General features: G+C 43.5%; 1 protein-coding gene across 1 annotated transcript; it reads left to right on the top strand.

Moving 5' to 3' along the window:
* The first annotated feature begins 4,604 nt into the window (after positions 1–4,604).
* On the top strand, positions 4,605–11,467 carry LOC311128888 (peptide Y-like). The gene is made up of 4 exons (XM_084161111.1): positions 4,605–4,638; positions 8,289–8,476; positions 10,897–10,977; positions 11,228–11,467. The coding sequence occupies exons 2-4, from the start codon at positions 8,289–8,291 to the stop codon at positions 11,250–11,252; spliced, it is 294 nt and encodes a 97-aa protein (XP_084017237.1). The 5' UTR covers positions 4,605–4,638; the 3' UTR covers positions 11,253–11,467.
* The last annotated feature ends 1,907 nt before the right edge of the window (positions 11,468–13,374 follow it).

Genomic DNA, 13,374 nt, shown 5'->3' with positions numbered 1-13,374 from the left:
CCCGGTACTGGCTCACCCCGATCCATCACTACCGTTCGTAGTGGAGGTGGATGCGTCCGAGTTATGGATAGGCGCTGTCTTATCCCAACGCTCAGGCACGCCACCCAAGCTCTGCCCCTGTGCCTTCTTTTCAAAGAAGCTCAGCTCGGCGGAGCAGAACTACGGTGTTGGTGATCGGGAGCTGCTGGCTATTGTCCGAGCTTTGACGGTGTGGAGGCATTGGCTCGAAGGGGCGAAACACCCTTTCCTCTTCTGGACAGACCACCGTAACCTGGAGTACATTCGGGCAGCGAGGTGGGCCCTCTTCTTCACCCGGTTTGATTTCACACTCTCATACATTCCGGGTACGAAGAACGTCAAGGCAGACGCACTCTCGGCTGTATGACACAGAGGAGAGGCCCAGAGACAACACCACCATACTCCCGACCTCATGCATTGTGGCGCCAGTAGTATGGGTGATGGACGCGGATATAGCGCAGGCATTACGCACAGATCCATCTCCACCGCAGTGTCCAGCTGGGCTGCAGTACGTGCCTGTGTTCATCCATGATCGTCTGATCTACTGGGCACACATGTCACCCTCCTCTGGTCATCCAGGTATCGGTCGTACAATGCGCTGTCTGACCGAGAAGTACTGGTGGCCTACCTTGGCTAAGGACGTGAGGGTGTATGTTTCCTCCTGCCCAGAGTAAGGCACCTAGGCATCTCCCAGCGGGTAAGCTACAACCTTTACCAGTTCCACAACGACTATGGTCTCACCTTAGTATTGATTTTCTTACTGATCTTCCCCTCTCCCAAGGTTACACCACTATCCTGGTCGTTGTGGATCGCTTTTTGAAGTCTTGCCGCCTCCTTCCTCTGCCCGGTCTCCCCACAGCCCTACAAACTGCGGAGGCTCTGTTTACTCACGTCTTCCTGCACTACGGGGTACCAGAGGATATAGTGTCTGACCAAGGTCCCCAGTTCACGTCTAGAGTCTGGAAGGCATTCATGGAACATCTGGGGGTCTCGGTCAGCCTGACCTCTGGATTTCACCCGAGAGTAATGGGCAGGTGAAAGGGTGAATCAAGATGTGGGTAGGTTCCTGCGGACCTACTGTCAGGACCGGCCGGGGGAGTGGTCGGTGTTCCTGCCATGGGCAGAATACGCTCAGAACTCTCTCTGCCACTCCTCCACCAACCTAACACCCTTCTAATGTGTTTTGGGTTACCAACCGGTCCTGGCACCGTGGCACCAGAGTCAGACCGAGGCTCCTGCGGTGTATGACTGGTTTCGGCACGCGGAGAGGACTTGGGACGCTGCCCACGTTCGCCTCCAGCGCGCCGTGCGTCGTCAGAAGGCGAACGCTGACCGCCACCGCAGGGAGGCCCCGGTTTTCGTACCAGGGTATCGGGTCTGGCTCTCGACCCGGAATCTACCCCTCCGGCTGCCCTGCCAAAAGCTGAGCCCGCGGTTTGTGGGGCCGTTTAAAGTCCTGAGGAGGATAAGGGAGGTTACATACAGGTTGTTAATCTCCCCTGATTACCGTATTAACCCCTCGTTTCATGTGTCTCTCCTCAGGCCGGTGGTAGCTGGTCCGCTCCAGGAGTCTGAGGTGCGGGAGGTTCCTCCACCTCCTCTGGACATCGAGGGGGCCCCGACGTACTCTGTCCGTTCCATACTGGATTCGAGGCGTTGGGTGGGGGGCCTTCAGTATCTCGTGGAGTGGGAGGGGTACGGTCCGGAGGAACGGTGCTGGGTCCCAAGGAGGGACATCCTCGATCCCTTCCTGTTGAGGGATTTCCACCGTCGCCATCCGACTCGCCCTGCTCCGCGTCCTCCTGGCCGTCCCCGAGGCCGGGGTCGGCGCACTGCTGGAGCCGCGCGTCAGGGAGGGAGGGGGGGGGGGGGGGGTACTGTCACGACTTACACCGAGGCTGCCTCCCCTCCTTGTTTGGGCAGGTTTCGGCGTTCGTCGTCACCGGCTTACTAGCTACTGCCGATCCCATTCTCATCACTCCACTTGGCATGTCTTGTCTTCTCAATCACACACACCTGGTGCTCATTCCCTTATTAGTATGTGTATAGGTGTTCCCTCTGTTCCCCTTGTCTTTGTGAGTGACTGTACATTTCAAAAGTGCTGAACAAATAGTTATATTGACTACGTCCGTCCTAGCTCGCTCATTAATGTCTTAATCGAAATTACGGGTTGCCTCTTATCCGCTTGTCGTCCCCTTATGCCATAGTTTGTACATCTCAATTGTCAGTAGAAACCACATTTGTTTAAGCATGTCAGCCATATCAGCTATGTTTTTTTTAAGGCAGTAAATGATGCTGAATGAACTGTTTTGCTGCCAGACAAGGCTCCACTGATAGCCAGGTGTAGCAGTGGTAAGGATTCACTCCATGGTGCTGAAAGGAAAGCTCTGCTGTTGGGACAGCTTTATGTAGGCCCTAACAGTTTGTGGGCACCGTTTGTCACCGTTATAGTGTAATTCATGTTGTGTTGTGTAGTCTCATGCATCTAAAAAAAATGATGGGGAGTTAGCTCCACCAAGATTTACATGCTAAAATCACCACTGACTACATGGCTAAAAGGATGTGGACACCCCTTCAAATTAGTGGATTTGTCTATTGCACCCACACCCATTGCTGACAGGTGTATAAAATCCAGCACACAGCCATGCGATCTCCAAACATTGGCAGTAGAATGGCCCGTACTGAAGAGCTCAGTGACTTTCAAAGTGGCACCGTCATATGATGCCACCTTTCCAACAAGTCAGTTCGTCAAATGTCTGCCCTGCTAGAGCTGCCCGGTCAACTGTAAGCGCTGTTATTGTGAAGTGGAAATGTCTAGGAGCAACAGCAGTTCAGCCTTGAAGTGGTAAGCCATACAATCTCACAGAATGGGACTGGCGAGTGCTAAAGTGCTAAAGCGCGTAAAAATCGTCTGTCCTCGGTTCCAACACTCACTACCGAGTTCCTGTGGAAGCACAAGAACTGTTCATCGGGAGCTTCATGAAATGGGTTTCTATGGCCGAGCAGTCGACACACATAAGCCAAAGATCACCATGTGCAATGCCAAGTGTCGGCTGGAGTGGTGTAAAGCTCGCCGCCATTGGACTCTGGAGAAGTAGAAACGCGTTCTATGAAGTGATGAATCGTGCTTCACCATCTGGCAGTCCAACGGACGAATTTGGGTTTGGCTGATGCCAGGAGAACGCTACCTGCCCCAATGCATAGTGCCAACGGTAAAGTTTGGTAGAGGAGTAATAATGGTCTGGGGCTGTTTTTCATGGTTCAGGCTACGCCCCTTAGTTCCAGTGAAAGGAACGCTTAACGCTACAGCATACAATGACATTCTAGACGATTCTGTGCTTCCAACTTTGTGGCAATAGTTTGGGGAAGGCCCTTTCCTGCTTCAGCATGACAATGCCCCCGTGCACAAAGCGAGGTCCATACAGAAATGGTTTGTCGAGATCGGTGTGGAAGAACTTGACTGGCCTGCACAGAGCCCTGACATCAACCCCATCAAACATCTTTGGGATGAATTGGAACTCGCCGACTGCGAGCCAGGCCTAATCACCCAACATCAGTGCCCACCTCACTAATGTTCTTGTGGCTCAATTCCATATTAATGCCTATGATTTTGGAATGAGATGTTAGACAAGCAGGTGTCCACATACTTTTGGTATATCGTTCATGACATTTGGACGGTTGCTACAATCCATTTATAATAGAAAAAACAAATATTATGTGTGTCGTTATTGCTTGAAATCATTATTGCTTGAAATCAGACAAAAGTAGGCTATCTCTGGCTGCACTGATAAAACATATATATTTTTAAATTGTCAAGACTCCAGCCACCCAAGTCATAGACCAGGTGTTCCCAAATATAAATTGAAAAATTATATTCCCTAGTTAACGCTGTTTGATCATATTCACTCAATTTTGGGTCTGGCATGCTGTCCCAAATCATAATAACGACATGAAAGTGCATTAAAGTCCCTTAGTTGACACTGAAAGGTTGTATTTTATGCTTCGCACAGCAAGCGGTACTGATGCACCAAGTCTGGAACCAACAGGACCCTGAACATCTTCTACACCTAAGCCATGACTGACAAATAGTTAGTTCAATAGTTAACCAAATAGCTACCCCGAGTATCTGCATTGGCTCTTTTTGCACAACTTTTTTGACTCATCACATTAACTGCTGCTACTGTTTATTATCAGTCACTTTATTCCTAGTTATATGTTAAAAGTACATATCTACCTCAATACCCCTGAACATCGACTCGGTACTGGTACCCTGTGTATATAGCCAAGTTATCGTTACTCATTGTGTATTTATTATTACTTTTAGTATTACGTGTTATACTTTTCTATTATTTATCTATTTTCTTTCTCTATGTATTGTTGGGAAGGGCTCGTTTATGAAGCATGTGACGAATAGAATTTGATTTGATACTTTCAATCCGGAAAGAATGCTTCCGTACTCTGCTCGTTTTCGCTTGCGTAAATTTAGTTGAAAACGTCATTTTGCGGTGTCTCATGGCGCGCGCATCAGGTAGCCTTGTCTATATAAACCATTCGGATTTGGGAATTACAAAACACACAACAAGAACAAAGTGAAAACCGGTTAAGCAAGTCTGCTGCAGAGTGAGTAATGAATTACTTTTTGCTCTCTGTGACTAGGCTGAGTTTGGGAGGTTTTGACTGTTGAAGTAGTTTTAGCAATTGGGTCGTTTTTGAAATGCGGTGGCATTTGGGCATGCCATTTAGGAAAGAATTAACTACATTTTTCTTTATATTTTTCTTTATTTAAATGTAGGCTATTTGGGTATCTTCCCATTCTAAATCTACTAATATGGCAGCTTAATGACGACTATCAGTAACATTTCAACTATCTACTAACCCTAGCCCTAACCCTAAACTTAATCCTTATCCTTATCCTAACCCTAAACTTTACCCTAGCCCTAACTCTAACCTTAACCCTTACCCTTATTCTAAACCTTACCCTATAACACTAATCTAATTTTAGGAAGCACTTGCTTATCAACAGATAGTCAGTTGCTTATCAACAGATAGTTTGTTAATAGTATGACCGTACTATCCAAATAAAGTGTGACTAATAATGTTTACCATTATGATAACTTTGCACATACTACAAAGTAGGATCAATGAGTTAGCCAGCTAACTTTGATAAACAGCCAAAAATAACCATTGATTTTCTGGTTCATTATGAAAGCTAAACTTAGATATGTGTTTTTGTTTGTTGAGTGAATTACACCATGCCCAAAATAAAAAGTTATTTCAGAACATTTTGGCAAGTTAGTTGGCTAACTCCTTGATACTGCGTTGTAGTTAGTACACCCTACAGGTGTAGTGGAACGTTTGTGCTTGAGGGTAGTGTACTATGGTAATTTAGCAACCTAATCACTACAGATGTTATCGGGTTGTTGCTGAATGTGTACTGTGCAGCATTTGTATCTAATGAAGGAAATGTAATTTCCTTTATTAGATATTCTAAAATACATAAACATATGTTATTTTAGTAGTTTATAACATCTCAAAATTGATTCTACTAGACGCTATATAGCACATAAACAGTATAGTATGATGGTGGAAGATATTAAGAAGGAAATAACAAGAGTAGAAAAGAACATGTAAGAAAGGAAGTATAGAAATGAGACTGAATTTACGAAAGGGGTCAGCATTTGGGGAATAATAGAGCTGTTTTGTGATCAAGTAAAAGCTGTGCAGAGTCCTTTAGTTCGATTTTCACCAAGAGCTTGGAAGGTCCCCAAATACATTTTACAAGGGCATGGAGAGGGTCTAGTATAATGTCATTGACACAATTGTTAAAACAGAGTGTGTTATATATAAGCCTCTACAAAGTCTCTTTGATGATTTCATAACAAGTGGCAGGTGAAGTGGGACATTCATGTATTTCTAATGAGAAAATAGTGCCCCACTTCATCTACTAAAGGGTCCCACTACAACTGAAAGACACGCTTTAGCAAAAGTAGGGGTCTGATGATGTTTTAGGGATTGTAGCATCCACAGAATAAACAGTTATCCACTTGTTTCGTCATAAACATGTAGATAAGACCTTCATTAATTAAAATAAACATTACTTGAGTAGGGTAGGCTGATTTTGATTGTCTACATAGCGATTTACCAAAACTGTCCCTCTAATGCTGACTTCACCCTAGGAGTAGTAGACTGTGCCTTAAAACAGCTTGGAAAATTCCAGAAAATGATGTCATGGCTTTAGAAGCTTCTGATAGGCTAATTGACATCATTTGAGTCAATTGGAGGGGTACCTGTGGATGTATTTCAAGGCCTACCTTCAAACTCAGTGCCTCTTTGCTTGACATCATAGGAAAATCAAAAGAAATCAGCCAAGACCTCAGAAACAAAAATGGTAGACCTCCACAAGTCTGGTTCATCCTTGGGAGCAATTTCCAAACGCCTGAAGGTACCACGTTCATCTCTACAAACAATAGTACGCAAGTATAAACACCATGGGACCACGCAGCCGTCATACCGCTCAGGAAGGAGACGCATTCTGTCTCCTAGAGATGAACGTACTTTGGTGCGAAAAGTGCAAATCAATCCCAGAACAACAGAAAAGGACCTTGTGAAGATGCTGGAGGAAACAGGTACAAAAGTATCTATATCCACAGTAAAACAAGTCCTATATCGACATAACCTGAAAGGCCGCTCAGCAAGGAAGAAGCCACTGCTCCATAACCGTCATAAAAAAGCCAGACTACGGTTTGCAACTACACATGGGGACAAAGATCATACTTCTTGGAGAAATGTCCTCTGGTCTGATGAAACAAAAATATAACTGTTTGGCCATAATGACCATCGTTATGTTTGGAGGAAAAATGTGTAGGCTTGCAAGCCGAAGAACACCATCCCAACCGTGAAGCACGGGGGTGGCAGCATCATGCTGTGGGGGTGCTTTGCTGCAGGAGGAACTGGTGCACTTCACAAAATAGATGGCATCATGAGGAAGGAAAATGATGTGGATATATTGAAGCAACATCTCAAGACATCAGTCAGGAAGTTAAAGCTTGGTCGCAAATGGGTCTTCCAAATGGACAATGACCCCAAGCATACTTCCAAGGTTGTGGCAAAAGGGCTTAAGGACAACAAAGTCAAGGTATTGGAGTGGCCATCACAAAGCCCTGACCTCAATCCTATAGAAAATGTGAACTGAAAAAGCGTGTGCGAGCAAGGAGGCCTACAAACCTGACTCAGTTACACCAGCTCTGTCAGGAGGAATGGGCCAAAATTCACCCAACTTATTGTGGGAAGCATGTGGAAGGCTACCCGAAACGTTTGACCCAAGTTAAACAATTTAAAGGCAATGCTGCCAAATACTAATTGAGTGTATGTAAACTTCTGACCCACTGGGAATGTGATGAAAGAAATAAAAGCTGAAATAAATCTTTCTCTCTAATATTATTCTGACATTTCACATTCTTAAAATAAAGTGGTGATCCTAACTGACCTAAGACAGGATTTTTACTAGGATTAAATGTCAGGAATTGTGAAAAACTGAGTTTAAATGTATTTGGCTAAGGTGTATGGAAACTTCCCGACTTCAACTGTAAATAAAATACAACGGTATTTTAATAGCCTTCTTTGTTTTTATTGATCTATACAATATATTAAAGACTTGTGTTTACTTTCTAGCATTCAAAATAATAGATAGATATCTCTAAATCCCCAAAACATGTAACTACAACTCTACTCATCACTACTGGGACAAGCCAATTTGCTTGCCCTAGGTACTTTAAATAATGCATAAACATAACCTTTTGCAGTATAAAGGACTTGCATTATGTTCTATCATTGATAAACACACAAATATAAACAAAAACATGTAGGATGTTTAAGTATTTGTAATTTGAAAGTGTTTTTCATGGTTGCAAAGGCAATGGACGCAAAGCCACAGTAATTACAGTCGCAATTAGCAAGAGTAAAGAAGCGATTCTTCATTATCATTACTTAACACAATATAATGTTCCATAGCATTGTAGAATCAATAGGTTGAAGACCAATTGATTTCTTTCGTAAGCAACTTTGGCACACATTTAAGCACCATAGATAGTGCACCTGCTAATGTGTCTCTGATAAAGCCTGCTGTCAAAAAGACGAAATCTTACTCATCAAAAAGCTTTGCCTAAAACAAAACTGATGATAACTTTATGATTCTGATGTCAAGAATGCCAAGCTTTTGTTAAAGTCCAGCAGTCGTCAGGGAAATGCTAGTCTACATTCTTTAATTACAGATGGCCAACATACTGAGACCCTGGTTGATCCTCGTAGCCCTCGTGCTGTGCGTGCTGGTTTGTCTGGGCACCTTCACGGATGCCTACTCGACCAAGCCGGTGAGCCCCGACAACAACGCGCCTCCGGAGGAATGGGCCAGATACAACATGGCGCTGCGACACTACATCAACCTCATCAACAGACAGAGGTGAGTGAGTTCAGCACTCTGTAGGCTAACATGTTATCAACATGGGAAAACCTTGTCTTAGATATGGCACAAGAGTCAGAGATAATGCAACGTTTCAGCCTATTAGGGGGGAAAACAATTTATCAAACCAGGTTTATGGGAATGGAACCTCCTACTGACAATCAATAGATTGATAGCATATTCCTTCACTCAATTTTAATACAAAGGCAACAAAAAAATCCCACTCCTAAATTCCAATAAAATGTTGCTGATATTCTTAAGAGGGTCAAATTACCACTATAGCCAAGGTCACAGGAGAAGTTCTGAGGGGACAAGAGACATTTGAACTAAGCCTGAGAATAATGATGTTCTCTTGGCTTTCCAACCAGCCTGTTGTTCTGAACACTGTTATAACATAACTTCATTCCAGTTTTGGCAAGCCACATATGCAGCAGCATTATACAGACAGAGAGATTAGTATTTTGAGAACAGAGTGCAGTTATTAAAAATAATGATGGTATGGACAGGAAGGAAAAGGAGCCTGGTTTTGCTATAGGCATTAAGTTAATGTCCTGCCTCTGTGTTTTGTGGGCAAGAGGAAAGCTCAACATGAATTGCTCCTGTCTCTCTCTGTGTGTGTGCGTGTGTGTGTGCGTGTCCGTGCATCCATGGTGTGTGTGCATATGTGTGTGTGCCTGTGTATATGTATATGGGCTTGTACGTTTGTGGCTCAGAGATTTCATGTAGGCCTATAGAGTTTGATGGATCCTGAAACCAATCCAGTCTCAGACTGCAGTCTATCATTAAATAGATTATCCGGTACTTTTGTATACTTTTTAGGCAGTAGTTCTAAAAGCAGCACTCATGAGCCAAAAGTGGTCCCCGAAAATTGCTTACGTATGTACCTATTGCGTACATATTGCGTACATATATGCACTACGTCATTGCTCTCTCTCTCTCTCTCTCTCTCTCTCTCTCGCTCTCTCTCTCTCTCTCTCTCTCTCGCTCTCTCTCTCGCTCTCTCTCTCTCTCTCTCTCTCTCTCTCTCTCTGTGCTGTGTCTACTGAGCCATTGGGCACGCCCTGCAACCTCAATGGATAACGCTGGGCCGACTTCTTGATAGCTGTCACTCAAATGCGAGGGGCTGAAACTCATTGGCTAGAACTCGAATTGCTAGGGGGCAGGCACACGTGGGGGGAAATGTAGGGAAAATGGCACGGCACAGCTTCAAGAAAACAGTCGCTTTCAAACTAGGGATTTCGTGGCTAATTGAGGTAAAACAGTAATTCTGCTCATAGATTCTGCATGTATGAACTACACATTGACACATCCAGCCCAAAGCGCAAGGTTTAAAAAATACTTTCTTAGTCGTCAATGAACCGGAGCATGTCTTTAAGAGGGCTGGAGCTGTCAATGCACTACAAGAGCTGTGTGCCATGCAGTTCAGCCCCTCTTGTTCTCACACAAAGGGAGATTCACTCCTCATTGGCAAAGCATTGATTTCAGTAAAGATGATTTAAAAGCCTTGGCACTGTCTGTGGAGCCGAGGATTGCTTGCCTTGCTGAGCATTGGGCATTGGACTTTCAAATCTCTCCTCGTTTGGAGCTAATTGCTTGAGATATGTGTTCTTGCCTCTGGAGATAAAAATGGTATAGGTGATTAGTGAGTAGTGAGTACACACACTTGGGCAGGGGTCCCCATTACATTCAGCCGTGGGCCTATTTTTCCTTGCGAGGATGGTCGGGGAGCCGGAACACACAGTAGTTATAAATCATTTGTACACTGCAAATTGACAGCAAGAATTCCAAACAGATATAGTATTTGACAAAAACTGAATAATTACATACCTTCATTACATTGGGATATGATCACAAATTCCTCGCTATTTATGCGTGGGAATCCTTGCGAACAGATTTCCTAAATTAAAATCACTTTGAGCTGATTTCCTGGTGATTTTACAGTCTTTTATGTCCAACAATAATACTTATCAAATATTTTGCTCAGAAGACTTGGGGGGTCAAATAAAATCCCCTGTGGGCAGAATTTGGCCCACGGGCCACCTATTGGGGAACCCAGCAGTAGGGTATTCATACCGATAATGCCTATGTATTTTCTTGAAACTTTGGCTCTATCTCAATACATTTTTCCTCGATTCTTGGCATCCTCTTTCTTAAAACGCATTGAGAAGGAGTTCTGAAGGGAAGGACCTCGGATCTTCTCCTCCAATACGGTTGCGAATAAGGCAAGAACACGAGGAATCTCGGAAAGACAAATTGAGGTAGTGCCTTGGAATACATGGGGCTGTCGACGATGAGGTGGGCAGGCTATTCATTGCCACAAGGGGACACGATATGATCATAGGATCCCTGTTAGCATACTCCAGCAAGTAATGTAAATCTCTTGGTGACATACAGTATGTGATGGTCTCTGTGTCCACTAGGTATGGGAAGAGGTCTGCATCTGAGTCAGCTCTGGCGTGGTTGCTGTTCAGAGACGAGTCGGAAGGCGACTTAACACCACGGTGAGAGAATAAAGAGACTGGGGGAAAGGATGATTCAAAGTGACTGTCTGCTATTTGTTACAACAGACTCATACCTTGAGTATATCAACATGACCCGTGCACACACCTGCAGTAGCAATGTGTCAGTCCACTCAGAGTTTCCAAAAAGTAGTGCCCACACTGGATAGCAATATCTAAGTTTGATCACTTGATATTGAGTTTAGTGAGTTTGAAAGGGCAGGTACTGACTTTTCTATGACTTTTCTAACAGTTTGGATGGCAGTGATCTAGGATAAATCTGGGTCCTGTCCCACTGGCATGCTGCTCTGCTGTTCCACTCAAATGGTGGGCCTTACAACAACTCAAATAGGCGGCTCAACTGGAAACCTTCACTGGACTGTGTGGCACACTATTTATTTTCGACATGTATGCATGCATCTCTCTCTCTTTCTCGCTCTCTCATGCCAACACATAATTGTCTGAATATGTTTTGACATAATTTGTAATTAAATTAAACAGTGAATAATAAATAAATGTGTTATAATACATCTTGTCACAGTGAGCTTTTGTTGAAAGCCTTTCTTTTTCTGTAACTCACCAGATAAGCAAAACCATATTTATATCCAAAAGCCATGATTGGAAATTATCCTCGACCACCCACCACTTCAAGCCTATTATTAACCATGGTTACAAGAGTAACATCATTGTGTGTGTCATATTCATACCACTAGGTGACAGTATATTACAAGGAAGTGCAGTTACTGCAAACATTTTCTCTTCACCTTATTTGCCATTGGAGTTGTAATTTATGCATTAGACCACATATTCTACTGACCTTGCTGCAGGACATGGACAGCCTACACATTTACCATAATTCCTCACAATGGTATTGAAGTATCAGCATTTTAATACAGTTTCCTATGGTGAAGATGAAACTCATTATTTCGAAACTTTTGGAAACAGTATAGTGTACTATTTTCTTAATTTGTTTATGGTACATTGTATATTATATTGTCTTATCACGTGTGATATTCCCCTCTTTAAATCGTCTAGACTCAAGACCTGCATTCAAACCGCAGTTCGGTGGGATCTGCACTGTGGCAAACATACGGTTTCCCCTTTTATCTTCAGCAACCGTGCTCAGGGATTTGACATTTCATCCGCGCGGTCTAGCTCTCGGCTCGAATTGGACAGTGGAAGCAACAGAAGCAAGGTAACCTAATATGAGCTCCTAAAGTAGTGATTTGTTGAATACAATGAATGATGTTGTTGATATAGAAGATGATCATTTCTTGTCGCCATCGTTTTCTTCTTTGTACCCCGGCTATTTAAAATCTATTGTGATTCTGCCGTGATGCGCGCGTGGCACCAGGTGGTTTGTTTTACGCTAGTATCCATCATATGACGAATGAATGGACTGTACATTGTGAATTGTTGATAGTGGTGGTATCGCAATATCAAGAAGGATGATAGTGCACATGATAGCATACTCCCAGCACTTTACCTCCTCTAGTTTACGCTACGTCCATAGGCGATGGTTATGGTTATTACGCAGGAGCCTATTGGTGTGCATACAAAGCCCACAGATGGTGAGGAATAGTCTAAGAAAAAAGCATTTAAGCAAACTATTTTTGATTTATTTTCTTATCCCACGTACGGTACTCAATAGGTGGCAAGTTGTGTGAGGGTATACAATGTAGTCTAACTCTTGTCCGGTCTTCCATCTTTTGTGCTCGTGAACAATATATCACTGACTTTACAAGTATGAACAATAACCTATGAGTTAATGATTAATAATCAATCATACTCTTGGAAATGCAATTGGGACTGGGAGAGAATGGCTGTTTTACAATAGCAGAATTCCAGACCTTATGTAGCCATAAGGACAGTCGGATCGGACATCAAAATGAACCTGTTCCCTGGTGCATGCCACGTCACCCCCTACGCACCAAATTTCGCTTACAGTTTGAATCTGATTATATGAATAAACAAACATAAAACAAACACATGATAAGGTGTAATTTTGTTCTGAGAGTAATAGCCTACAGTAGCTTATTGAGTAATAACATATTGTAGCAAATTCGAGGGGTAGCCCCGACCGGGACTCGAACTAGGGTCCAGGACTGTCAAGCAAACACTTTAACCCAGAGATGGGCACCTTGCGAGCAAACATTTTTAGAGGCCCTCCCTCTTGACAGTGGAGAGAACGTTTTCGAATTAATTTCCTGCAATTCCCTACTGTGCACAGACTTCAGTTCAAAGTCTAGTTGGTTGAGTTGTCAACTAACGTGAATTCAACGTGAAATCAACAAAACATTTCACCTTCATTGGATTTAGGTAAAAAGTTGGGTGAATTTTTTTCTCCTTACATTGATGACTTTTTACAAATCGAATCAGTTTTCCACAAATGTATTTTTT

The sequence above is a fragment of the Coregonus lavaretus genome (genome assembly GCF_964263955.1).
Source record: "Coregonus lavaretus genome assembly, chromosome: 1".
NCBI classification, from domain to species: Eukaryota; Metazoa; Chordata; class Actinopteri; order Salmoniformes; family Salmonidae; genus Coregonus; species Coregonus lavaretus.
The sequence above is the reverse complement of the archived record's forward strand: the minus strand, read 5'-3'. Positions and strand labels throughout refer to the sequence as shown.

What these genes read in the sequence shown, in the direction of transcription:
- LOC311128888 (XM_084161111.1), top strand. Translation starts at nt 8,289, where the DNA reads ATGGCCAACATACTGAGACCCTGGTTGATCCTCGTAGCCCTCGTGCTG. An exon ending in AACCTCATCAACAGACAGAG is followed by an intron (nt 8,477 to 10,896) that starts GTGAGTGAGTTC and finishes TGTGTCCACTAG; the next exon opens with GTATGGGAAGAGGTCTGCAT. An exon ending in GAAGGCGACTTAACACCACG is followed by an intron (nt 10,978 to 11,227) that starts GTGAGAGAATAA and finishes CTTTTCTAACAG; the next exon opens with TTTGGATGGCAGTGATCTAG.